Here is a 27103-nt window from a genome sequence, read left to right as displayed (position 1 = left end):
ATTTCATTCACTTTGTACGTACTAACAAGCCCAAACACAGAATCCCTACACTTCTAAGTGCTACATAACCTCATCTCACAAGCTGTCTCGGGCACCTGCCGGTGGTTGTACTCTGTTTCCCCATCCCATTCATCTCCCCGGTTTTCAAGGCATCTCCCAAGATCAAGCCTTTCATTTTCCTATGCAGACAAACATTCCACAGGGAGAAAACACCCACAGGATGGAGCCAATGCAGGATCCTGCTCACCTTATTGTGATGATTCGGTCTCCAGTTTTATCCTTCTGTTTGTCAATGTCTATGTGCGCTCCCGTGCACTCCCGGATCGCGTTGATGTTACATCCTCCTCTGCCAATAACTCTGGAAATCACAGTTGATGGGACAGAAACCTTCTTGGATCTATATAAAAAGGAAACAATATTAAGTAGGAAACACTTCCATGGCAAGAAGCTGTGGGCAGGCTGGTCAGAAGAACACTGCATCTTCTGATTCAACCTGTGCAGCAGCAACTTTGTGAGAGCTCAAACCACTAAGAAGGTCATTCAGTAACTCCAAGGAAGGCTATGCCAAGCACAGCATCGAAGGGAGCTAGGGGAATTATTCTGCTTACCTTCTGACAACTTCCTTCCAACCTTCTTCCCTTTTCTGACCACGTTTAGGACTGGCGATGGTTAGCTTTCCATTTGGAGAAGAAAGGGGAGAAGGAGCGGATTTTGTGCAAGTAGACAAGGAATTACTCGTCACCTCATTAATAACTTCAGACAACCTGCAAAAGGAATGAAACGCTGTCATTACGTGGGGGAGAAGAAAAGGATGACTTGCACTTGGCATCCATGGCCACAGGAACTTACTTGATGGATGACTTGCCAGGGACTGCTTTCCTCTCATCCTTGGGACAGGTGACGAGCACCGACGGTTGCTTTTTGTTGCTCTGTGTGTTAGTGACAGCTGTGGAGGAATGATTGTCACTTTTGTGGCTGCTGTTGCTATTGCTGCTCTCATCGCTACAGCTGGAGATCCTCATGTTGTCACTGTCACCACTCTCACTAGTGCTGCTGCTCTTGGATTCCCCATTCACCTTCTCAGGTTGGCTATAGGAGATTGGAAGCTGATCATCAAATATAATCTGAACGTTGTCAGGGGTTACTTTGTTTTTCCTGTTTTTCCTCTTGGAGCTTGTTGTGGTGATGGTGTTATTCCTCTTCCCATGAGACCCTGCTAACGTTGTCCAGGTTGCAGATATACCTATGGTGGTGGTGGTGGTAGCACTGGGAGGCTCCATTGGGACCTCGGGATCATCTGATAGAGGAGTAAAGAAAAAGCAGGAGTCATTTAGCTGGTCTGAGGAAACCTCAGTATTCTGCTCTCCAAACCACACCTGTCCTATCAAGCAACTTGAGGACTAATTTTTAACAAAGCTCCAAGAAGCACACAAAACCCTTGACTGTGAGACATCCATAAATCTATTACAGATGTCATACCAGCTCATACCGAATTTCATTCTTTTCTTGGAATAATTGCAGTAATCACCTTCAGCTTTTAACTTCTCTTTCTCCTGAGCAGCTTGAAGTTCAAAGTTCTCTTTGTTTTTTGCTTCTATTTCTTCTAGTTTTCGCCTTTGTTCTTCTTTTTTCTTCCTCCTTTTCTCTTTTCTCTTCTCCCTTTTGGCAGCCAGAGCCAGTCTCCTGCTTTCTTCCCTTAGCTACAAGTCAAGAGCATGGAACAGCATTACAAGATGTCCCATGCATTTCCAGAAATCCAAATGCTTTTTATTTCCTTGGACTTTGCTGCTTTATTTCTATTACAGTACTGTGGCTTTTACAAAATTAAATTTATTTTTTTTTAATGATGAGGACACAAAATAGGGGTTAGACCTATGATCCATGTGACTAAGACTACAAGATGCCACACTCATTTTTTTTCACTGATCATATTTAGAAATCCTTCTTTTGGTACAATACTAATAGCTACATATGTGCATTTCTTGATCCAATGTCCCTGAATAAGAGCTGAGTTCAAAGATTACCTGAGAACAACAAGGTGCTCAGCTCTAGAATTTAGAAATCCTTCTTTTGGTACAATACTGGAAAATCCTTCTTTTGGTAGAGAGGGAATAGCTACATATGTGCATTTCTTGATCCAATGTCCCTGAATAAGAGCTGAGTTCAAAGATTACCTGAGAACAACAAGGTGCTCAGCTCTAGACACTCCAATTATGCTGACTGCACACAATCCTACACCCCAATAACTACTTTCACCAACCTTATCATCCTGAAGCCAAGTGAAATTGGAATTTTAAGAGAGAAATATTCCCAACTGCAACTCTTTCCACTTGCCTTCTCCAGGTCCAGTTCTTCCAGCAGAATGCTTGCGTTCTTGTTGGCTTCCGCAGCCTGTCTATCTTTGGCTTGAACGATTGACTCCATGCACAGGTGGCACTTCTTCAGCATCTCCTGAAATGACACAGCGCAGAGCACAAAGTGCCAAGTGGCCTCATTTCCTGCTGTTTTTCCTCAAAAATACAGTGGGACTGGTACTCTATGAGCTGAAGAGAATTGCTAACACGGTGTCTGAAGCTGAGACACACCACTGCTCCCTCTCAAATATCTCCTTGCCCCCCATCTTACCTTATCAGTAATGGTTGCTATGTATCTCATGCACTCCGAGTCAGATGGGAACTGGTTTACCTCTTTCACCAGGTAACGCACCACTTTCACATGACCCTGCAAAACAAATTTCAATGACAACACTTTCTGTCAGACCAGCTGCCTCTGGCATACTGTAAAACACTTCAGCACTCCTTGCAAAACAGTTATTTGCAACTTCTCCAACACATGAGGCTCTCAACACTTTTTTGAGCTCTTTCTCACCTTCTGAACCAGTGAGGCCCACACTTGCACATTTCTGACAGCAGAGAAGGCAGGTAACTACCTCTCATCAGGCTGCCCTTGCTCCAGAAGTACTTACACAAACTTCTGCCTGTTTTGGGGCCGTTTTCAGATACCCATCTCTAACTCCTTAACAGCTACAGTCATTTGCAATGTTTCCAGTACTGCAACACCTCAACTACACTCCCTTACTAACAGAAACCATCTGTAGGCTCAAATCAGGCTCAAGTGCACTTCTTTTGACCCAAATCCTCATTCTCTCTTGCAGAAGGAGCCAACCCTACTTCCCCCCAGTTATGTCACACAGAAACACACCGCAATTTCCACCCCCCAAAACACACCAGAACCAGCAACACCGCATTGCCCATAAAGCAAATTGCAATTACAGCTGAGCACAGATATCACACAGGTGACACACATAGCTGTTTCTGAAGATTCAATGCCAAGTATCCAAATTAACTGACATACTAATAAATATGTAGCTTCTGTCAGTATGTTCTACTTCCAACAGCTACGTAGGATGAGCAATCCCAGCTAAGAGCCAAACTGAATTTCACACTCTACCTTTCGGAAGGCTGCCATGAGGGGAGTTATTTTCCTGTTATCAGCTGCATCCACGTCAGCTCCAGCCTGGACCAGCAGTTGGACAACATCAAGATGGCCCCCATTTGCTGCCAGCCACAGGGGAGTATTCCCCTTCTTGTTCCGCACATCGATGTGAGCTCCCCTACAAAGCCAAACACCTTCTGTCAAACCCTGCATTATTCAGGTAAAAAGAAGCACTCTGATCCCAAGAAGAACTTGAGTACTTGGGATGAATTAAATTGTGTATTAAAAGCCAACAGACACACAGAACCTTTCCCATTTACTGGATATTTGGGCATACTGTTGTATATTGGGAAAGTGAATCCTAAACACAGCCACACTTTTATTCAAGCTGCTCACTTGCAAACACCATACCTGCTAATGAGGAGCTCACAGAACTTGTAGTGCCCTTTGTCTGCTGCAATGGTTAAAGCTGTATCTCTGGATGAAGGTACTGGGGGAGCGTTGACATCTGCACCTTTGTCCAGCAGGACCCTGCCCACTTCCGCATATCCCCCGGAAGCCGCTTCCATTAACGGGGTGAGACCGGTCTGGACAGGCAAGCAGGAGAAAGCAGCCCTTAGTGGGGGGCTGAGTGCCTTACCTGAGACACACACTTTCCTTACAAACACAACAGATAACTCTCCTTACACTCGTAAGCACCTCAAGATGAATCAACACTTCTCTAAAGAAACACGTTTTGTGATGAGCTTTGCAACCACCAAAACCTAAATAAATGCAGCCATTTTTTTCTATACAGTATCTGGTTCAGTTCAGTTGACTGGACCAGAGCACTGAACTAGAGATGCTGACTTGCACAAAGGCAAGAAAACCAGGGAATAACAAAGACACCATGACTTTCAAGCACCTCTCTCTCTGGAGAGCCCTCCAGCTGTTGGCTCTTTACCTTGGCTCTGTGCTCCACGTTAGCTTTTCTATCAAGCAGCAGGCTGACCACCTCAGTTCTTCCTTGGAAACAGGCCAGAGTCAGAGCTGTATTCCTGTTGGTCTCGATCTGGGCATTTATATCAGAGCCCATGTCCAGTAACAGCTTGACAGCAGCAGTGTGCCCATTCATGGCTGCCAGCATCAAGGGAGAAATGCCCAATTTGCTACCAGTTCTGAAAGAGAAGAAAGAAAAAAACCCCAACTGTTATAAAAGCCATTTCAGAAACGTGATTGTAATAAACTAATGAAGGCAGAGTACTTACACAAGACTGAAAAATCAGCTGCATACCAACTTCTACTGAACCTACAAAAGGTTCTCCACAGCAGCAACGTTTAGGACAAGTATTTCTGCTTGGAGACACCATGCATGTTGCTTTTTGATTGCTTCACATTGCAGGGTATCTCTTCTGAGGTGTGCTTACAACCTATAACCTGTGCTTGGCAATTTCCTTGTAGCCTTGCAGCTCACAGCTGAGCTGTTCTCCACCCCCCAATGGGTGCAAGAGCATGGCATAAATGCACACACACACAGAAAACTACACAGAGAAAACACACACACACTTTCCTCACCTAACTCACACCCAAGCACACGAGATAAGGGCTGTAAAGGGAACTTGCCTGGAATTGATTTCTGCCCCAGCATTCAGCAGAATCTTGATAATGTTCACGTAGCCACCAGAGGCGGCGAGGCTCAAAGGTGTGTAATCAGACACATTCCTGTGCTCCTTGTTTGCCCCTCGAGCTAGCAGCAACTCCACCACCTGCAGGGTTTCAACAAATAACATCTGGTTTGCCCCCAGACTTGCAAATCTATCCAAGACAAATGCTTTTTAGACCTAGATATTCTGCTGGAAGATGTCAATGGAAAGAAAGCTGCTTTCATCAGGTGCTTTGCTGTACCCCTTGCCTTCATGACCGGATGAGGCCACACCTGTGTTCCCAAAGCCACTGCAAAACTTCCTTTAAAAAAACAAATTGATCATGACTGCTCAGGAGAATACCAAATTCAACAGCAGAGTAAGAAAAAGCAGGTCTCCTCACGATTATTTCTGCTGTCTTTAAAGCCTGCCAGACACAGAGATTTGGTTTCAATACTGTGTACAAAGTACTTCTGCTTTTTGTCCTCTCCTGCAGAGGACTTGACAAGAAACTCAACTCTCTAGCAACTTAAAATCACAGTGTACACTGAGGTGAAAATCCATGGTGTCACCTCCAGTGCACTGTTAAATTTTCCACACTTTCAAGTTTTAGGCATTAAGAAGTTCAGATGAGATCTGTTCAATTCTCAATCAGAAGGTTTTCCCATGAAATCACTCAACAAGTATACTGTCAAACCCAAAAATTTGGGCAGGAGGATGTTCTGACATCATCTCTGCTGCCCAAAGCCCAGCTTTTTGCCCTTTTTCTTCCCCCAAAAACTACGATAAGGCTCATCCATGGAACCTATTTGTGTCTAACTCCTGACTCTCAGCAAGAACACCCATGGCATTCACTTTCTTATGCCCACCTAATTATGCTGGTACAAGTCCCACAATGGGGCACTAATGACTGCACTCACAAGGACATCTGCACAGCACCAGTCCAGTTATCAAAAGAGAAAAAGCCATCTACATGAGACACGTTGTAATGTCTAAACTGGAAAATGTGAAGCTCTTTGCATCTTTGTTAAACACACATCCTGTGTGACTGAATCTCTTCTGGAACATTCTTGTACTGTACTGACACAGTCTGTCACTCACACACTGCTTCTGAAGGTTTAAGGTTTACTTTACCTCTTGCCTCCCTCCTGAACAAGCCAAAGACAAGGGAGTGTCCTTGGTTCTCTCAGACTGGGCTTCAATATCAGCTCCATTATCCAGTAAGATTTCCACAACACCCACATGGCCGGCTGTAGCAGCCAAAATAAGTGGAGTAAACCCTGAAACAGAAAGCACAACACGAGTTAAAGCACCAGCAAAACAAGCCTACAGGTTTCACATCAAGTCTAGGCTTACTGGGGATTTATTCAGTGGGACACACTGGCAGAGCAGGCAGGGTTTGTACTGCCATGGTGAGATACCCACCTTTCTTGTCCCTGTGCTCAATGTTGGCTCCTCTCTCCAGCAGGGTCTGTACCAGTTCTTCATGGCCACCAGCACAAGCCAGTGTCAAGGCTGTGTCATGGTTACTCTCAGTCTAAACCAAACAGACACACACGAGATAAATACTGGCTTTTTCAAGCACAACCCCTGTTACTGTGCTTTAACCAAAACAAAACTATACCCATGGCAAAACAAAAAGCTTCTATAAGCCATGGGCATGTTTATGGATACCCCCCTTGACAGCTGCCTTCTTGAGAGGATTCCACCTCTCAAGGCAGCTCTGCTGGGAGACTGAAGGAGAAATCAGGACAAGAACTGAGATTCTTCAAGAAGTGAGCTTTCATCTGTGCTCTGCTAGTCAGATCATCTCCTTTACCACAGCTTGACTGTGACCTTTAGATGGTGTAATGAAGGTAAGAATTCCATCTTTAACTCTCAGCACACCGCTTCAGCCCAAGGCTTCATCACAGCAGAATCCAAGCCATGTGACACAAGCAACTAAGCAGCAAGGGGTGATTTTCCAAAGGTTTCTCTCCTTTTCTCCCCAACAGTCTCATGCTCTTCCCCTACTGCATGCTGCTTAGTCATGTTGTGTATGGGCCAGAGCTGTGCACAGATACACACCAGTTAGCACGTGCATGCTTTTGCCTGATGGCCAACTAGCTTTAAGTCAACATCAAGGTGCCCTTTTAACAATTATTTCCAATACAGTAAGTCTTCCTCTTAGTGGATATGAGAGCTTCAATTATTTCCTCTTGCTAAAAAATACATGGCAATTTTTGACTTTGATAGACTTTGATACATCTGTGATCTCTGGCCAACAACTTGGAAGCACAACTGAAAACTTGGTGTGCAGTGCTTTCAGGCTTATTTTTGTCTTAGGATCTATCAGGCCAGAAAACACTTAGCTTCTGTCAGTAGACAACTCTGCTGTTTCTCATAATCACGCTGACAACAAAGGAATAAGAAATACAAGTGTTTAGTCATTCAGAGACCCTTTTTTCCTTTGCTGAGAGCACAGAGGAAAGTGGGTTGAGACTCTCGGGGGTGCTGTTCTGACTTTCTAAATGCAGTCCCCAGACCCCAATCCATTATACAACAGAGCTGTTTGCCACCACTGAATTATTCAGGAGGCAGGAAAAAATAGCTCTGTGCATCTGTGAGAGCAGCAGGCTCACCTGGGCATCGATGTCTATAGCAGGGTAGATGGGCAACATGGCTGAAGGAGAAATGATGGGACTCGGAGTCGGCGTCTGAGGTTGGGACACTGAGGTTGCAATGCTGTGGGTAGGAGTGTTTGACATTGCAGATGCTCTTCCACTCACTGCTGTTGGACAGAAGAACCACACTTAGTCAAAGCAAAACACTTCCCAAGGGGCAGTGGCATCAACTCCCACTGACAGATGGAACTCCTTAAAAACTGCTGTTTTCCACAAATACAGGTATTCCACACATTGAGCCCAACCTTTGAACCTTTAACTCTTAGAATTTGAACTATGAGAAAGGTTTACTGTATTCAATCAAAGAAAGAGTTGAGTATCACATTGACATGTTTTCTAAAAGCCCACCACAAGATGATTTTGGCTTTTTTTTACCCCAAAACCTTACTACAGCAAGTCAGGTGTTACTTGGACCTGGAGCTCCGTACCTTTGGGAGCAGGGCTGCACACCAAATCCAACCAAGGGCTATTTATGCAATTCTTCTTAAAACAGTTTAAATGTTTTCATGTAGAAGTGTGTCCAGCCTTCACCCCCACCCCATAACAGAAACGTAACAGAAAAGCAACAGGGCAGGATGCTCACATGGCAGAACTGGCTGAAACCAGAGAAGTGGAAGCTTTTTTTGTACAGCACATTGCAGAGAGTTTGGTCAAGGTGTTAGGAAAGCAAAGGTAACACCACTTCCAGCAATAACAGCGTATGGACACGACACAGCACCGACTGCCACGCTCCCTGAAACTCATCCTACACATGTGCTGTTTGCAAGTACAGAGCAAACTGCAGTCTGAAGCAGCTTTTGGGGGAAAACACCCATTTTCCTACTTTTCCTCAGAAGAACTCAGTGGGGTTTTTCTCCCTGCCCCTTCTCCAGTGTTTCTCCAGCTGTTTCTCGGGTGTAGCAGCAAAGGACAAAGTGAAGCACCACACACTTGTGTCCGCTTGACAAAAGCACTTGAAACTGCAAAATGAAACACTTTCCCAACTGATGCCACAAAACCTGTATCCTAACAGGCCTGGGTGTGTGCTCCCACCTCTGCAAGGCAGATCCATTTTACACCCATAACTAATTTCATTTCTGCATTTCCTACACAAAATCCCAGCAAAGAAGCTAAAAAATGGCACCGGGAGAAGCAGAGAACCCTCAGCTTCTAACACAGAAATTATCATTAACTTTATATTTAAAACTAAGTCAGAATTCAGAATTCCAGCTTCCTTAATCTATATCTTTGATTGCCTTTTTAAAACTTATCTCACAAATCACACTAGGTATGGATTAAAATTAACATACTGAAGATATGCCAAAATATTTTGACATGAAGTCAAAAATCACACATATTTTAAACAGTTTCTAAGAATTCCTGCTCAAGTGCCAAAAAGGGGACTGGGAAACAGCTTCACTATTACAGGAGACATTAGTAAATTCTCAGGCTAAAAAAAAAAAATCAAGTTAATTAAGTTTTCAGTTCAGGTAAAGTCTATTTCTTACATTTGCAGTGAGGGGAAGAAAAACCAACCAAAAAAAAAATAATCCCCAATCACACTCCCCCAAATACAAAACAAACAAACAAACCCATAAAAGAAAGACGTGTGCTTCAGCAATAATTGACAAATTCAGTTCATATACCTACTGCACAATTCACTCAGACACAATATTCATTTTTATGGGTGATCACTTGGATTATATTTATTTCAACATCACCTGTGTGGAGTTCAAATTTCTAATGAACATGCCAAGGGTGATGAACAGTATTTTTACGGCGCCCAAACTAAAATATTCCAAGTTTTCAATAACCCAAAAGGTTTTCACAGCAGTCTTGAGCACTGGGAAGAGAAACCAACTAGCTTGATTATACACACTAAACACACTGACAGTCAAATATTTATCTCTGCACTCTGCTCCTTGCCCTACTCTACTGGACTAGTGGCAAAGTGAACCCAAGTCTGTATTTCACCATGGAAACATTATTAGTTCATGCCTGGGATAACCAAGCCTTCCAAGTTAGGTCACTAATGGAATATTTTAGTATATACATGACTTGGTACAGGAGCACCTACACCTCAATCAAGCTTCTCAGTGGGAAGACATCACCAAGCACCGTTTGACTACTCCAGTTTCAGTCCTTTGCTGGGCTATCAGACAATCAGTTTTGTGCTTACTGATATTTCCAACAGCACTGCTCTTTATTTTCTTCTGGCCATACCTCAGCTCTCTCTTAGCTCAAATGAAGAGAGGACACCCTGAGAACAGCTACCTCCTCCTCCATGCCCTTGGCTCTCACCCTTGTAATCCCACTTCTCCTTTTGTGGGCATCCCATGTCCCTCAAGTGCTGCCTTGCTGTGGGCACAGCCTTGGCCTGATGCACTGATTCCTTGTGTCCTGTAATGCCAACAGCAGACAGATAAAAACTGCTCCACATTACACAGCAATAAGCCAAGATGAGGGATGGAATAAAATAACACAAGAAATGCCTGAGACATCTCTTTCCAACTGGTTTCAAGCCAACTCTACAGCCTTGCTCCACATCAGTTCCTTCTCTGCCCCAATCTCTCTGTAGCACCCTCAGTTACTCCAAGCTGTGTCCCTGCCACACAGCACTAAAACCACTACAGATCTGCACTTGAGGTGCAGAACATGTCTGTAACAGCCCATGCTCTCAATTCCTACACAAACACAGCACTGCTGCTGCTGTGCAAGGAGGGCTCCAGGGAAGAAGCCTGAGAACCATTCCACACCTGCAGTCTTGGTGGTTATCAGCTAAGAGTGTGCAAGGCAGCCTAAGGCAGGGCAGCCCCACATGAAACCAGCTCCTGCTCAGGTCCCAGCTGGGATACAACCTGATTTTCACGGGATGCTGGCACTTTACTGTTATTTCTTTCAGTATTGAGTCTCTGTGAAAAGCTTCCAGCCAAGGCAGACTCTTTCTCACGTGTTAACCGAGACAGCTGCATTTCCAACTGACTCAACCCACAAGGCAGCTTCCAGGAATGCATTTTATCAGCTGCTTCCAGACTCTTGGAAGTTCTCTGAGAAGCTCTGTGACTGGACATAATCCTTGGAATAGTCTCTACTTCATAGAAATCTTGCTATTAAAAACAAGGTGGTTTTTCTCTTTAGCTCTTTACCATGCCACTTAAGTGTTTTTATACAAGACTTCCATAACTAACCCTAAAAAATACTACTTTTTTTACAAGCCTCACAGCAAGCAAAAAACTTGCCTGACACCTGAAGCTCAAGAGCAAGCCTTTCACTTGTCCTCAACTCCAGCAGGATCACAAAGGAGCCCAAAGGTAAAAAATGAACTATTACTTACTACTTATTCATTGCTTTCAAATAATTAAGCACAGAGAAGCACATGAAATCAAGCTTGCAAGGTCAAGGTGAAGCTTTGTTTCTGTAACTGGTGCTGTAAACACAGCTCTGCAGTGCAACTAAACTCGAGGCATCTCAGAAACAAGAATGTAAATCCGTAAAAATACTCTAGAAGCTTCTCTTAAAGCAGTACATGGAGTTATTCTCCAAATATTTAGCTGCTACTTAAATGTGCTGTCTTACACAGAGCCCATTTCAGCTCCACACTAAACTGTGATTTGTGCACTGTACTCAGGCCTGTGGCTGTTCTTGCTTAAAAAAAAAAACCCTATGATCTGGCACTTGACAGAAAATGAATTCAGACCTCCTTCACAAGTGCAAGTGCTAACAAGTGGAGCTGAGCAGTACCAAAATATTCACTTCAGTTCACGCTGGAAATCCCTGACTGCCCAAAAAGGCACGCACAGGTGTGTGGGTATGTGGCAGGTGACCTGAAATGGCACCTTCTCCTCATGTGACATGCAGTTAAACACATGTCCCAAACGTCCTAACTCTAGGTTTAACTTATACTTTAACTTAAACACAACTCAGGTGCATTGCACAGATTCTTTATAAGTTACCAAGAACTCAAACCATCCCTGCATTTAAATTCACCTCGTCCTGTACCCCAGCAGTTCCACTAGAGGAATCTTTACTGTTAGTGCATGACATATCTCATTTTATCTACTTTTTCATACATACATTTATATTTTTATCCATTTCCAATCTTTACATCTATGCCTCAATTCTAACACAAGATTTCCAGCAAAAAAGTTTCTGTCATCTTCAATGAAGCTTTGCCTGGACACAAAGTCACTCCTCAGGTGTCTCATTTCAAAAGTGGTGTTCCAAGTACTTGAATAAATCACCACCTGGTAGTTTTAATTGTTCACCACACCTCCCACTGCCCCTGGACTACTGCTGTACCCCTGAGTCCTGCAGTACACGCAGGACCAGCTCCAGGCTAACACCTTCCTGGGGGTCTGCCTTCCCTCTGGCACAAATCCTGCTTTGCAAAGCAGGCCTGGTCTCACAATCAGCACCTAAAAATCCTAACAAGGACTGTGCATCGGCTTAACCAAGAGCATCTTGGTGCTTTTTCATCAGGTGACATTTTTTAAAGACTGTGTCCTATCAGATCATCTGTGTTCAGCCTAAGGACTACTTCAGTGACTGCTTTAGCACGGAAAGGGGATGCAGCACAACCGAGCGAGGTGTAAACTACAACAACACTGACAAGTCGCCTTTAAGAGCCGCTTCATTCATCTATTTCACTGCTTAAGGCCTCAGAGCATTCACATCGCTGGGCAAAGGACTCTCTGAAGAGAGATCAAGAATTTGGTAATGCTAAACGTGTTTGCTGCTGGCAGCCATTTTTATGAGTAGATGTTTCAAAAAGCCAAAGGATTATCACCTTTTATTTTTCCAAGCAGAAGTAAAAGCTTCCAATAAGTAGACTACAGAAAGCCAACTGGAGCAGCTCTTATTCTCCAGATAAACCCACAGGTCCCTCACACTTTACAGGCTAGGCCAAAATAGAGCTACCACATGAACTCCAGCACGTGCTTCCCCAAACTATGACAAGTTAAAAAGGCACTCCACCATACCAACCTGACCAACAGGCACTGGTTAGCTCACGCTGCAAACTGAAAAGTTAAAAGCTAGTTTTCCCAGCTCCCCGAGACAGGGATCAGAGGGCGAGTGGTGCTTGCTGTAGAGCTCGTGGGAATACACAAACACACACACACACACACACAAAAAGAAGTGGACATCCCCTCAACTGGTCAAGCAAATATTATACCTGCCCGTAACAATGTAAACCCACCTGCCATGATGTCATCCAGCGTGTCATTGAGCGTCTGAGCAGGGCTGGCTACCATTAACCCTTGCTGTGTTTCTGTCAGTATTCCTTGCCCCAGCCCTGCTAGTTGTGCTTGGCCCAGCACTGGCTGTCCAACTATAACACCTTGCAGTTCTGTAAGATTTGCGATGGACCCTGGAGGTAAGGAACCTGCTGCCAGAGGCAAAGCTTGTGGCATGGCCAGAGGCTGAATTGGTGCAAAACCCGTCTGCGCAGCAGCTTGCTGAGGGTCATCTTTAAGCAAGATGGGGTCCACTTGCTGCAATCGTGCATAGTCTCCCTCTGAGAGTTGTTCTCCTACCCCAACGGGAGTCAGTAGTCCCAGATGCTGGCAAGACTGCTGTTGCTGCTGCTGCTGGAGCTGAATTCTTTGCGCTTTTACCTCTAGATATTGCTTTTTTAGCTGCTGCTGAGTTTTCAGCTGTAACTCTCGCTCCACTTTCTGCAGTTCCTCCAAAATCTTTTGTTTCTTCTGAATTTGTTCCTCTCTCGTTTTGTTCAGCTCCTCAATCTTCTCTTTGGTGAGCTGGTCAGCGTGTGCCAATTCCAGGGACTGCAGCTGAGCGTTCTTCTCTATGGCTTCTTTTATCCTCTGCTCCAGCTCTGTCAACTTGCCCTGAGCCTCTTCTACAATGCTCTCTGGAGACTGATTGGTGATGTAACCCTGTACATCCTGGTTGTTTGCTGGCAAATGACTGCTGGACTTTTGTTTAGAAGCAGCTGTGTGAAAAAGAAACCCCCTCAGAACCAATGGAAGTGCATACGAATGGCATCCTCATTACAGAGCTACCGCTGGGCCGCCGCATGGCCGGCTACGCAGCAGGGCACAGCACCCACGGAAGGTCAGCGTGTCCCGAAGGCCCTTCCACGAACACCTGCCAACTTGCACCCAGCAAACTGCAATTTAACAGGACACACTAGTGCACATGCATCCCACATATCCCTGTGCTACGGTGACAGGTCTGCTCCGGCAACCCTTACGCTTTTGCTAAAGGAAGCGATTGTCTCGAGCCGCTGTTACCGAGTGCTGCTACAAGAAAACTGGCAACAAAAAGCAAGGATATGCTGTCTCTTTACTGCTGTTCTGCAGCTGCTATGGTGTTGGGACATAAACATATGCTTACAGCCCTGAAAGCGCAGCCCAAGGGATACAAAAACATCGCTAGGACTGGGACTAGGCCACCGGTTCTGCAACCGACTTGGTAGGCTTTAGGAAGCGCTACGCTTTCTAGAACTAGGCATCCTTTCGCTCCAGGTATCCAGCTCTGCTCAGGTGACAAAGAGTGCCAGAACCCAGGATAGTCATTTAGATTTAGCAGGATCTATCAGGGTGTCTTTAGCCACTAGGTTCTATCCAGAGTAGACACGATTTTGCCTGTGTCAAAACTCGGCTCTCTCTGCCCAGGCAAGGCAAACATTTCAGCCTTCCTGCGAGAACAAGCGATGGACTAATCCAACTGGTCTTTTATGCAGAAGTCCCCAGTAACACAGCTGACATGCTCTGCCATACCAGGTGGAGAAGCAACAATCGGTTAATTTTGAAGGGCGAAAGGCAAATCAAAACTCAGGATCTGAGGCAGTGGAGGTGCCCAGTTTCTTCCAGCCATCCTCGCTGTATCTCCAGAACAATACAAGTGTACACAGAGGATTAATTTTAGGACATGCACGCCTGTATTTGCTACTGCTGATGCTTGATAAAAATTGGTTTTTGAAGAGAATTCTTAAGTACAGAAAGCATTAAGCGTCAAAATGGCGAGAGCAAAATAGATGCAAATTTAGTCCTAGGAGGACCTGAGCCACATCAGACTAAAAAGATTTTACTGCACAAGAAATTCCGCCTTCAATCCAATTAGTCAAACCCACTCCCAGACTACTGCCCTAAGGAAGCACAAGTTATCAAATCAACTGTGATATGGAGATTAACATGGGTTTTGCAACTTCCATTCTCCAATTTCTATAGACTTCTGGGTAACATTTTGCATTAGTTCAGTGCGTCAGACTAGAGATTTTAACGTATTTACTTAGGCAGATTTCTTGATGTTTTATGGTTACAGGTTAAGATGACTGATACTTGGTGGATAAGCGAATCCTTAAAAAAGTAAAAAAAAAAAAAAAATAAAAATTGCAGTTGCCTTGACTGAAGCCATAAACACTCTTCACAGGAGCTACTCTGCTACAAGTGCAAGCCTCTATCTGCTACCGAGGAAGGATATTTAGAAAATAAGCTCCAGAATTACGACTGACCTTTATTTCTGATGGGAAGGGTTGTGGCGACATTAGCAGGGGGTTTGTCAGGCTCCTGGGGTGGGACGACCATGGGCAGCGCCTGCACTGGTACTCGAGGAGCCTAAAACGTCGGATACTAACAGATTACTTTTCTCATACTCTGTGCTAGTTACAATTCAACAGAAGGCAAACAAAATTCTGTTAGAAAAGTAGACTTTAATGGTGACTAGGAACATTTGATGTGGTTTTACTATGCTGAATTTGGTAATTAACACCTGGAGATCATGTCATCTCCACATACTTGTCACTTTTCACCCAAAAAATTACTTGATGAACTATCCTCTGCAGGGTACAGTGCTGTATGTAGGTACATACTGCAGTATGGCAGATACAAGCTACAATGGGCTATAAACTCAGCTCTGAAGAGTCTCATTTAAGCAGACCTCTGCACTTGCTGGTTTTTCCCACCCTTGCTTTTTCCTTTCCAGTAATACTCAGAGAACAACAAGAATGATGAGAGCACTACACCACAATGTTCAAAAGTACTCCCCTTATAGCTCTGAGCGACTTTCAGTGTGCTCACCTACAGTTTATGACATGACATGACTGACTCTCCTCTCACCTTTCAACTCCCAGCTAAGAAAGCACAAAAAAGCCCCTCAGATCACGAGCCCTGCAACCTTACCCTGTTTAGATCGTGGGATGGCGGGGTCAGCTGAGTGGCATCAGGTGGAGGAGCAGAAAGCAAGTTGTTTGGGTAATCTAGAAGGTAACAAACCACGCTGGTGTGACCGCCTTTGGCTGCCTCGATGAGCATAGTCGATCCATCCTGAAGAGGGAAAGGTCACACAGTCAGGGAAGAGCATCTTCGAAACAGCACTGCAGCATTTTGGGACACACAACACAGTACCTATGGGACTGCTTTCTGCTTTAGTAAATACTCTATCTCCACAAGTTCACATCTGAACTTAGAGACCTGATCAAGTATTTCCAAAAAACCAAAAGAGTACTTTAAAATTGTCTCCTCTTCCACAATCAGAGCTTTACAACTGTAGGGCAGCCTTCCTACTCATGATGATCAAGAGACCTGCACTAACTCCAGCAATGTGTACGTGAGGAGAGCACCTGCTTGTGCCAACTTCCATTTAAACCAGCACAGCCTGGCTCAATTGTGGAGAATACAAAAGGAGAAAATTCAGTTGGGTATCCTTAGTTTCAGGGGAAAATGAGGCAGCTGAGGACAAACCTTGAGTCTGTGTGTGGGATCAGCACCATGAGCGAGCAGTAACTCCACCACTGCCAAGTGACCCCCGGCACAGGCCAGCGACAACACGGTGTGATCGTTGTTCGCTGTGGTCCTGTTCACATTTGCTCCTGCAAAAACAGAAGGGGAAAGAAACATCAGCTAAAACTGACTTCAACAGGTTCACCTCTGTCAAATGTAACAGAATTAACTACTCTGCCACCTAGGCAGGGAGAAATTCCATCCTGCCAGATGTTCTACTCCATGCAAGGTGGGGATGAGAAAAATTCATGACAATCAGCCCAAGAGAGAGAGAAAATGGAAATTCCAGCTTTGTATTGAAACATCAAGCAAGCTATAGCCAAAATATGGAAATCAACCTGCACTTGTAGTTCAGCCCCCAAAGACAGTGCTCCAAAGCTGCACTGGGGGCATGGAGAGCCCAGAGATCCCTACTAGTGCTGCCTTTACTAGGAATTAAAGACTGAAACACTCTGTTTTCACAACTAGACACAGTTCCACTCATCTCGGCAGAAACCACAGCTAATCACTACATGCCTAGTTGGAGAATCACTTGCCTACTTCAGTTAGGGTATTTAAAACAAATCCAAGGAAGTTACAGTAGCTGTGACATGTTCATAACTTGAAGTATTTCTTATGTCAGGAAAACCCAAAGCATTCCACACTCTTACCTTTGCTAATCAAGAACTGAACAGTGCAAACATGACCTGCCCTGGCAGCTTTCATGAGAGGGGTTCTTCCACCTTCTGATTCATGCTCCTAGAGCAGATAAAGAAAGGCTTCAAAATCCAAAGTAGCATGTCAAAGGAGGCAAGCCGGCCTTCTGGGTTTTTGAATGGATAGGTACTAGAGAGGGAACATCCTTCCTTAGTGTTCCACAAACTTAGGTGTAAATATTTAGCTAACATTCAAACTCAGGGTATCTTGAAGGCAGATGAACCATTCACCCCTGTCTCTGCACAGGTGTGACTCCTGGACAAAAAGCATCCAAGGCACACCAGGGGGATTTTAGTTAAACAGGACATCGTGTGACACGCTTAACATTGCTTTTTGAGAACACACTGGTGTACAAGCCTGCTGACAAGTAAAATTCAGTTTTTAAAATCCTCCATCTTAACTGCATTACAGTTACACCAAACAGACTGTCAGCTGTCTGATGCATAAGGAATAGAATAGATTTATAGGTACAAGGACTAACCCAGAATCAACTCAACAATTCAAAGCCAAATACCAGGTCAAAAGAATGAAATCCCCTCTTTTCCTGTCCAGGCAACCCTGAATGGCTTGGAATGGCTTTAGACATCAATCACCAGAGGACTGTAACTGACCTCAGCACTTTGGGGTAATTTAACACACCAAAACACACTAAAGAACCTCTAAGTTTACAGCAATCAACACAGAAACAAACAGAAGGAATATCAGACGCTGGTAATTTTATATCCTACTTAGATATTTTTCTTAAAGAAGGCAAATGACTTACCAGATCTGCACCTGCCTGAAGTAAGACATCTGCTACATCAGTGTGGCCGTTTTCACAGGCGTACGTCAGGGCCGTGTCGCCTGTTGCTGTTGTGGCGTGCACATTAGCCCCTGAAACACCAAGGACAGAACCTTGTAAGTTTTATCATGGGTATTACAGAAAACATACAACCTCTACAATCTTTATAGGATCAAACAGCAAATTCAACTCCCCCCTTCCAATCCAGCATCTATTAAACTCATAACTTCATCATACTCTAGAGGAATAAAAATAAAGTGCAAGCTAGTTCCAAACATGTTCACATCAACTCAATCTTCAAAAAGTAAATTCAAAGTCCAATCAGTAAATTAGTCTGGGCTGCAAAGACCTTCACAGTCAACTTCAAGAAGCTGCTAAAGAAAATGTAATGAATGCATGATTTTTCTAATATTCCATATTTCTTGATTTATATTCTATATAAAAACATTTCCGTATTTTCAGATTTTTCTCCTCGATTGGGCCTTTACAAAAGTGTTAACAAATTGACTCCATACCTGCAGCTAACAAATATTTAACCAGCTCCAAATGCCCCTCTTGAGCAGCCTCCATCAAAGGTGTGGAACAGCCGAGCTCTATGTCCGCTCCCGCTTTAATGAGAAAATCGGCCACCTCCAGAAACCCTCCGCAGCAAGCCAGAGTTAATGCGGTTTCTTGTGTCTCCTCTGTCTGAGCATTGATGTTTGCTCCTTCAAACAATGCAAAACACCAGTTACAGAAGGCAGGATCAGCAGACAAACCCCTTCCATAGGCACGAGGCATCTTATTAGCAAAGACAACAAAAATCACAGGCACTCAGAGCTTTTTCCCCAACATTTGCAGCTGCCTGCTGAGCTCCAGCCCGCAGAAGGCCCCGCAGCAGTTACCTTGCCCAAGTAACAGTGCCACCATCTCCTCGTGGCCTTCTCGAGCTGCCTCCATCAGTGGTGTGTATCCTTCATCATTGACCTCTTCCAAGTTAGCCCCACGCTCAATTAACAAAGCTGCCAGCTCCACGTGCCCGCCACAGGCCGCCAGAGTCAACGGAGACTCGAAGGAGTCCGCAGGCATGTTCACCTGAGCTCCGCTGTCCAGAAGTAACCTCGCCACTTCCACGTGACCATCCTGGAAAAGCAAACAAGCAAGATCAAAAGATGTACAAAATGGAAAAACTGTGGTTTTTGTCACAGACCCAAACTCCCTCAAAAGACATAGAAAGCAGTGAGTGAGTGAGTAAAATGAGTCCAAAAATACAAGTCAACTTGCTGAACAGTTTTTCTGAACCTTTTCCCTATGTATTTGGATAAAGATCCCCTGTTTAAGAGGCACCTGTAGAAATGCTGAGCATGTTTTACTGAATATGTGCTGTGAACCAGGTATCAGACCTCTCTGTCAATGGTGTAAGCAACAAACTGGACAGCTCTGTATCAGACTCAAGTTCAGGTGGTTGGGATCAACTTACTTGGGGCAGGGGAATCTCCAGAATAAAGCCCAGAAAGTTGAGGGGAGCTCACCACCATTTTAGAAGCTTGTCTCCTCCCCAAGAACAGAGAGATCCTTTTGCTTCCTCCCTTGCTCACAAAGCAGCTGTGCACACTGACCTGGCTTGCCTCAGGATTCCTGCAAAACTATTTCACTGCTCAGTCTAACAGAGCAGAGTCAAGACTTATTTTCTCCATCCAAGAGAAAAGCCAAAATGAGACTGCTTGTCCCGCTTGTCAGGGGCTCCTCACATGTCCCAGGGGAGCCACCCATCCCAGGAACAGCTTTCCCTTGGCAGGATGCTGGCAGGCTTTGCCAGTGATGGGGCAAAACCATTCTACCAAAAGGTAGCTCCTAAGTTTGCTTTCTTTCTTTAAAAATACTTAAGCATAGGATCTCTATCATATTTTCAGTACGCCATAAATTCAGGAACTATGTGAAGCGGCTTTTCAGCTCTGTGTTTACACTGGAGGCCTGACAGTGACACATCCAATTGCCATTCCATTCTGCTTTGTTCAGGGAGAAGCAGAGACTGGCTTGGTTGCTGCGCTCCAACAACAGCACAAACCCTCCAAGCTGGTTTTCTCCATGAGGAGATGGCCACCATTCCAGCTTGGAGGAACCACAATCTGACAAACAAAACAGCAGAGGGCTGCAGCGAATAAACAGCCACTCACCAGGAACACAAGGCTTTCCCAATGCTGTCACTGAATGAGGTAAGCACACCTTGATCTCAGATTAATTCCTAAGAGGCAGCAAATTGCAGCCACAGCTGTCCTTGCCAAGCTGGAAACCACAACTCCAAAAAGCTCTTTTCCAGACAAAATACCAAACTGCATGTGACATTTTTCCGCTTCATTTTCTCAAGTGTTTCATACCTTATTCCGATATCCAGGGAGCAAAACACGGTTTCCTCTCGGAAAAATATCTAGGACATTAACTAGGACATATTCACCTTTTACATGAAATGACAGTACTATTTTAGGGAAAAAAACTCCAAGACTCCATAAAGAATCTTTCCTCAGGGAAATGCAGAGACGGTGCCTCATCCATCAGGCTCTGGCAAGACAGCTCACTGCTCACCCCTGATCCACGATGAGGATGGCACGACGCAGCACCAAGGTTTGCTTCAAAGCGTCCTATGTGGGCCAAGCAGCCTGGAGGAGGAGAACTGCCAGTGCTTCACCACACAAGGGAAGTGGATCCATGTTTTAATAAACCTTGCAATGGGGTGGGGCTGTTGAGCTCTCCTCCAACAGCCAGGAAAAGCCTTCCAACTGGTCATAGATCAGAAAAAGTCACCTGAGCAACCTTCACAAGAGCTGCATTTTAAAGGTGAAGCTCTGTGGGCACCAGCCCTTCAGCAAGAGGAAAGGCCAACTAGATCAACCTGCTTTTTGCTCCCACAAGGCAAGAGCCATTGTCCAACAGCTCATGTGCATGCAATCAATTTTAACTGCTGCCTAAAAAAACTCTCGGGCAGAAGTCTTCCTTCCTAGAACCTGCGCTGGCTGTGCCACAGATAGAGAGTTCTGCTAGCACACATTTAATGCTGTGCCAGAGAAGGAAGTTTGCTTGTGCCACTGAAGGGCAGTAACTGTTTCTGCACAAACAACATGCTGAGATGGAAGTCCTTGCTTTGCTTCATTTCACACTGCAAGGTTTTTAAATACTGCCAGAGAAAGCTGCTCCTTCCCTGGTCAGCAGAGCTGGAGCTATGAGACGCTCAACTATCTGCCAGCTCTGAGCACCAGTGTGGAACTGCCTCCCTAGGAACAGCTTCTTGCAGAAACAAGGAAGAGTTTTTTCCTACTGCTCGGTCATCTTTAACAAAAATTAGGTCTTAACATCTCTGTGGGTCTGATGGAATTTTGTTAGTCTATCAGAGGAGTTGAAAGGGCAGTAGAGAATGGCAAGGAAAGGAGGGCTTGATCCATAGCTCCACCACAAAAATATCCTGATGAGAAGGCAACTGCAATGACAAAGAAGGTAATTTTTACCATCATATCCCAGGAATGGGCTGCAAGGCCTTCACCAAGGATATTTATGTGGCTCCTCTGGTAAGACTTCAGGGTGAGATAAAGGACAGCTCAAGTTCTGTTTATCTACGTGACTTTCTTTGCAACAACTTTCAGTGAGTATAATGGCTTCTGTTAATCATTCCCCTATCTGAAACCATTAACTTCCTTGAATAGACATCAGTGGCTGATTTTAGAACCATTACAGTTGTTTCAGGGAAGGGCAGACTCAACAGGGATTTATTGCCCTCCTCTACAGCCACAGGTTCACAGTGTGACATTACACAAGGCTAATGCCAGCAAAATCCCAACACATGCGGAATCCATTTGTAGAGAAGGATAAAAAGGAAATTTAAGAAATGAAATCTCAGTTCAACAATAAAGTTCCATATTCAGGTGAACACAACCACCTCAGATGGACAAAGGAGCAACATCAAAGCACTCTCACTAGCAAGAAGTAACAATTTTGCCTTCCACTTCCTAGTTGCTTCCCAAACAGCTTCTGATCCTGCTTTCAAGGGCTACACCTGCTTACAAACTGCTTTAACATAATCGAGGTGTTTCACATGCCTCCAAAAGCCAGGTTATGACCATATTCACTGTCTGTGTTCAGCACTTTAGAAATGTTAAAAGCATTTCAACAACGACTGAATATCTTCCCCACAAAGTTATTTCATTGCTAAATTCCTATATAAAATATTTTCCCAAGAGAACCAAAACATCACAGTTAGCTTCTGTAGCTGAAGGAGACTAACAGGAATCACTTTCTCCATCTTTGGGAAGAACAGAGAGCCTGCAGACCTCACTGCTCAAGCTTTATGTCTCTTACCATGCACGCCTCCATGAGCGCGGTGTGCATCTCATCTGTCTTGTGCTCCTGGTCTGCACCAGCTTCCAGCAGAAACCTCACCATTTCCAGATGGCCTGTGTGGAGGAAATAGTTAACAGAAACTGCTTGACAAAGTACATTTCAACACTCACAGAAAGGATCTAAAGTATTAATGAAGGTCATGTCACAACATAAAAAATCCACTCTGGAAAGGTGTGTTTGTATCTCTGCCATCTACATGCACAGCAGCTTATCAGCGTAGCTGACAAAAAATATAAATACAATACTAAGACCAGTTTCCATACAGGTGCCACTCAAGTACCTCTGCTACCAACATCAACTGCTCCATGATGGCAAGGGCCTGATAAAACATCTCTTAAGTGACTGTAACAGCAGCTGCTGAGCTGTAGGAACATACTTTGCCTCTTAACTAAACACCTTCATCCCTTTCTGGGGTGCTGCAAGTTTGCTGCCTAGTGCTCTAAGGGAGGAAACAAAGGCCTCTTGTCCTCAGCACCTAAAAGGCAAACTTGGCATGATTTGCAAGTGCCAAATCCTTAAAAATGAAATATTTTTCCATATTTAAGCAGAGGTACCTGGCATTATACAGCTAAAATACAGAAAGTTTAGCTTCTTTATTCTGTAATGTAACACATTAGCTCCTTGTCTCTTGATTTAACAGAGCATCTTCTAAGTAACTAACTCAGACCAAAGGTTTGGATCTCGATACTCAGACTCAGGTAATTTTACACATGGCACAGGTGTGCTGTGTGCTACCACAGCCAGAACAAGAGCACCACGGTGTCTGCTCCCACCCTTTCAACTGCCCTGCTCTGGGGCAGCAAGGCTGAAGGAGCCCACGCTGGAAGCGACCCTTGGCCCTGCCATTTTCCACTCTTGCTCCCATACCTTTGTAGCAAGCCAGGGTCAGCGCGCTCTCCTTGAATTCGTTGGAATGCGTATTGATGCCCGCCCCGTTCTCCAGCAGCACCCTGGCCACCTCCACGTGCCCGGCGCTCCCGGCCTCCATCAGCGGCGTGTGACCGTTCTCGTTGTGGTCCTCGATGCTCGCGCCCGACTCCAGCAGCACCTTCACCACATCCACGTAGCCCCCGGCACACGCGTACGTCAGGGCTGTGTTGCCTAAAGCCAGAGAGAAGCAGGGTTGCAAAGTCTTTAGGGGGAGAGGAGAAGAACTTCAGTGGTAAAAATACAAAAGCATGGATCCACACACAGCAGTCAAAGAACCTGCCTTTGTGAAAGACACCTTGAAGAAAGTTAGAGGCCAAGGCCATATTGCCACTGAGAAAACAACTTCACTGAAAAAAAATACTAAAACAATAAATAAGGTGCCTTCTGGTCTCCCCCTCTCACCCTCACTCAAGGACAGCTCTCCATTCATCACTTACTGCTGACTGCACACCAGCTCGCCACTTTCAGGTTACAAAAACTTACAACATTTCCCAGTCTGGTCACTTCAACACAAATGGCTAGCAAATGACCATGCAAAGAGGGTTAGGGGGGCATCTTCTCATGTTTCCTGTTTTCCCCTTGTGTTTCCTGACCTGCCACCAAATAACTTTCCCATGTACAGGCAAACTCACCAAAACTGTGCTTAAAATGTGACAATAAATGCTATGCACTCAAACACCTTCCAGTTACTAACTGACTTTATCCACCTTTCTACATCCTGCTAATATTTTATCTGCATCTAACAATATTTCAGAGTTTCACTTAGAAAAGAGAATTTAAATGGCAAAACCACAAGGAAGCATTCTGCCTTGCTGGGCTGACAGGCACTGCTCCCAAACTTGCACGCCAAGTTCCCTGCACACCGCAAATCCCAGCTCTGCAGTTGTCCCCAGGGCCCTCCTTACCTGTGGATGACTGTGCATTCACATCAGCACCGTGAGCTAGCAGCAGCTTGACAATTTTGACGTGCCCACCATTGGCAGCAGCCATCAGAGGTGTGATGTCTCCTTTGATTCCCCGGTCCTCCACATTGGCATGCATTGCCAGGAGAACCTGCCCAGAGAGACGGTGATCAGCAATGCCGCAGTGACAAACCTCCACCCTTGCAGAACACAGGCACCGAGGATGCGTTGACAATGTTCAGTGGATGTGTGAGACTCCTCTGCCAGTGAACTGCCATTTCTCACTACCTCAACACCCCCTTCCAGGTGCACAAAACGGAAATACACCAATTTACATTTCTTTTTGTACAACACACACATAGCACCAAGTGCCAGGAAACCAACCTGTGCAAGCTCATAATACCCTGCTGAGCAGGCCAAACAAAGGAGGCTTTCCCCTTCTTCTGTGTGCTCGTTCACACTCCGGCCTTCAATGAGCAACTTCCGCACAGCATTCACATCTCCTTCGGAACAAGCCTCGGCCAAGCTGCGGCTAACGAGGGAGAAAGCATTGAGAGTGAAATGGACTGTGCCTCAACTCCAGTGTGCCATGAGGATGCAGTCAGCAAAAAAGGAAACACCAGCTAGAAACGTGCCAACTGCTAATTGAAGAAGTGCCAGTTTTACACTTTGAGCTTTCCCAGCTAGCTTTGCTGAAAGTTAAGCCGTGGCCATATCCACTCCTGCTATTAATTTTTAACAGAAGTTTACCAGAGAAATATATGCAGGATATCCCAGGATCAGAGGACACGCAAATCACTTGTCAATCTTGAGTAAACTTTATTTGTTCAGTGCTGTTAAGTAAACTACAACAAACCACCCACATCAGTCTTCTCCTGTAAGAAACTTAACGACTTCCCTTCTCTCCTGTGCTGAAAATACCAGGATCTTGCAACCAGACACAATTTTAATACACCGAGAATCAGTTGTCAGATATGTCCCTTCACTACACGTTGACCTTTTTTTTTTGATTTGCAAGAACCTCTGTCATCCTACAGCAAGTAATCTTTGGAGTTATTTTGGATAGAAGGAACAAACTTCTGACCAGCACAGCAGCACCTGATTGTCCCTACTAACATTGTTTCCACAGCAGTGAAGCCTAATGACAGCCTAGCAGGAAACCTGCTTCTTTCTCCTCTGAATGCCCCAGTAAGACAAAATCACACACAGAAAGCCACAGTCCAGTACAAGAGCAGCAACTCCCTGGCTGAGGCTCTATCCAGGGCCAATGTGACACCGACCACTATGGAGATCCACTCCCATGAGGCTGTTTCTCTTCCTCAATTAAAAAGGCACTCTGAAATTCCCTAATTTTTTTTTTTTTTATCTGAAATCTTGTTTCAGGCTGTCACTGAATGACCCATTTTGGGATTTGCAGCTGTTCAGAACAGTTCTAAGGCCCATACTGTCGAAGAGCTGAGAAATGTTTGTATAGTTGCTGACAATAAACTCCTTGGAGTACCATTCCATAAATCTGAGCAGCACCAAATTGCTTCACCCTCTAGTGCAAGACCTGCCAGTCCACAAACATTCAAGCAGGAGAAGCACAGGTGATAACTTGGCACCGATTCCACTTGACTAAGAGTTTCATCATCCCACAAGCACAAGTGATAGAACAAGAAAAACCGCTTCTAGAAGTAGCAAAGGGCTGAAAAGCTCCAGGACAAAAGCTGGCTTACTTGTCCGTCTGCCCTGCGTTGGCTGTGCTCTCCGCTCTCATCCGGGTCAGCGCAGCGGCAGCTTCATCCAACGCGCAGCTGACCGAGGAGGTCAGCCTGCGGAGCACCTCGGGATCTGCAAAGGCTTTCCCATCTGCTGTCGACAGCTTCCCTATTCCTGCCATTCCCCAACCGACGGGGATGCGTGCCAGGAAAGGAGAGAACAGACAAGTTGAAATCGAGCCTATGAGATCTGTCGGCACAAACATTCCAGGCACCGTCAACTACAGCTTCCAAAACCATGGGTTTAACTGTTTATAACGCTCGTTAAAAGCTGCACGTGACTCAAACCCTCCAATCCACAGAGGGAATCAGTCTTCAGCTACTGAAACTACTTAATATAAGCAACTATTAAAACTTTACACACAGCAGCTCTTACAAAATAAAATCCATTTAGCAATTCAGGGCTTGACATAATGGCACAAGCCAAAGTCAGGAGTCAGTTTTGACTCAGACTGTTAGAACGCCACCACTGGAGAAATCCCATTTGAAGCATCTTCACGTGAAATTCTGATTTTCCAGACCTTGGAATACTCTATAATAAACTTCTTCCTCTCCTGTGACACCCTGGCCAGACCCACCCCAAGGTACACTTGGCAGTTGTATTGTGCTCCTATGGATTAGCCTTATGCAAGTGATTCCAGCAGGGACTCCTGGAAGGGCTCTGGGGCTAAACCTGTACGGGACACGGGGACTTACCTGCAGCTTCAAGTAAAGCTTCTAATCTTGCCTGGGTTTCGGGATCTACTGTTCTCAGGTCAGCACCATCAGCAGTACTTGACAGCAGCAGTTTAGAAGCTGTTTCCAACATAGGGTTTTCGAGATCATCCTGATCCAAGATAAATGATTCCACCTGAAAAGTAACAGACCTGCTTTAAGAATTAAATAACTGACCAAAACAGACTTAAAACACAAAAAACCTACAGCTGCAGTTATTATTTAAGCATTTTATTTTGAAGTACTTAAAAACTTGGCTTCAGGCACCTCACTTTGGGTCTGAGGTCACCTAATCCAACTTCCAAAAAAAAAACCCAAAAGGACAAGCAACACCCTCCACGTAGTATCAACACCACTACAAAATGACTTTGTGTCACAGCAGCTTTCCTAGGAAAACATTTTCCTGACCTTCATCTACAGAATATGCAACCATCTATCTGCCCTTTTCAGAAAACACAGGCTGAGTTGTCCAAACTCTTCTGTAGACCCCACTGTCCTGTGCTGTCCAT

At 44.9% G+C, this 27103-nt stretch overlaps 1 protein-coding gene across 8 annotated transcripts in view; it reads right to left on the bottom strand.

Annotated features, from left to right (window-relative positions):
- ANKRD17 (ankyrin repeat domain 17) overlaps positions 1 to 27103 on the bottom strand; it is a 68307-nt gene that overhangs the window by 7329 nt on the left and 33875 nt on the right. For 2 of the 8 annotated variants that reach the window (XM_015623874.3, XM_015623878.2), the window contains exons 2-28: positions 26577 to 26730; positions 25839 to 25995; positions 24505 to 24652; positions 24124 to 24271; positions 23156 to 23389; positions 22247 to 22341; positions 18805 to 19042; positions 18436 to 18627; positions 17903 to 18012; positions 17094 to 17181; positions 16405 to 16532; positions 15844 to 15987; positions 15177 to 15279; positions 12897 to 13652; positions 7679 to 7827; positions 6483 to 6594; positions 6192 to 6337; positions 5038 to 5180; positions 4379 to 4592; positions 3847 to 4022; positions 3451 to 3613; positions 2626 to 2721; positions 2335 to 2451; positions 1490 to 1700; positions 850 to 1297; positions 609 to 764; positions 248 to 397 (exon numbers count right to left, since the gene is read on the bottom strand). In XM_015623874.3, coding sequence (XP_015479360.1) covers positions 248 to 397; positions 609 to 764; positions 850 to 1297; positions 1490 to 1700; positions 2335 to 2451; positions 2626 to 2721; positions 3451 to 3613; positions 3847 to 4022; positions 4379 to 4592; positions 5038 to 5180; positions 6192 to 6337; positions 6483 to 6594; positions 7679 to 7827; positions 12897 to 13652; positions 15177 to 15279; positions 15844 to 15987; positions 16405 to 16532; positions 17094 to 17181; positions 17903 to 18012; positions 18436 to 18627; positions 18805 to 19042; positions 22247 to 22341; positions 23156 to 23389; positions 24124 to 24271; positions 24505 to 24652; positions 25839 to 25995; positions 26577 to 26730 — 4976 coding nt within the window. The remainder of the gene's footprint in view (positions 1 to 247; positions 398 to 608; positions 765 to 849; positions 1298 to 1489; positions 1701 to 2334; positions 2452 to 2625; positions 2722 to 3450; positions 3614 to 3846; positions 4023 to 4378; positions 4593 to 5037; positions 5181 to 6191; positions 6338 to 6482; positions 6595 to 7678; positions 7828 to 12896; positions 13653 to 15176; positions 15280 to 15843; positions 15988 to 16404; positions 16533 to 17093; positions 17182 to 17902; positions 18013 to 18435; positions 18628 to 18804; positions 19043 to 22246; positions 22342 to 23155; positions 23390 to 24123; positions 24272 to 24504; positions 24653 to 25838; positions 25996 to 26576; positions 26731 to 27103) is intronic. The other 6 variants (XM_015623876.3, XM_015623875.3, XM_015623877.3 and 3 more) reach the window with 6 other exon arrangements.

This window comes from Parus major, chromosome 4 (genome assembly GCF_001522545.3).
Source record: "Parus major isolate Abel chromosome 4, Parus_major1.1, whole genome shotgun sequence".
Lineage (NCBI taxonomy): Eukaryota > Metazoa > Chordata > Aves > Passeriformes > Paridae > Parus > Parus major.
Note: the sequence above shows the minus strand (reverse complement) of the source record. Positions and strands in the feature narration are given on the sequence as shown.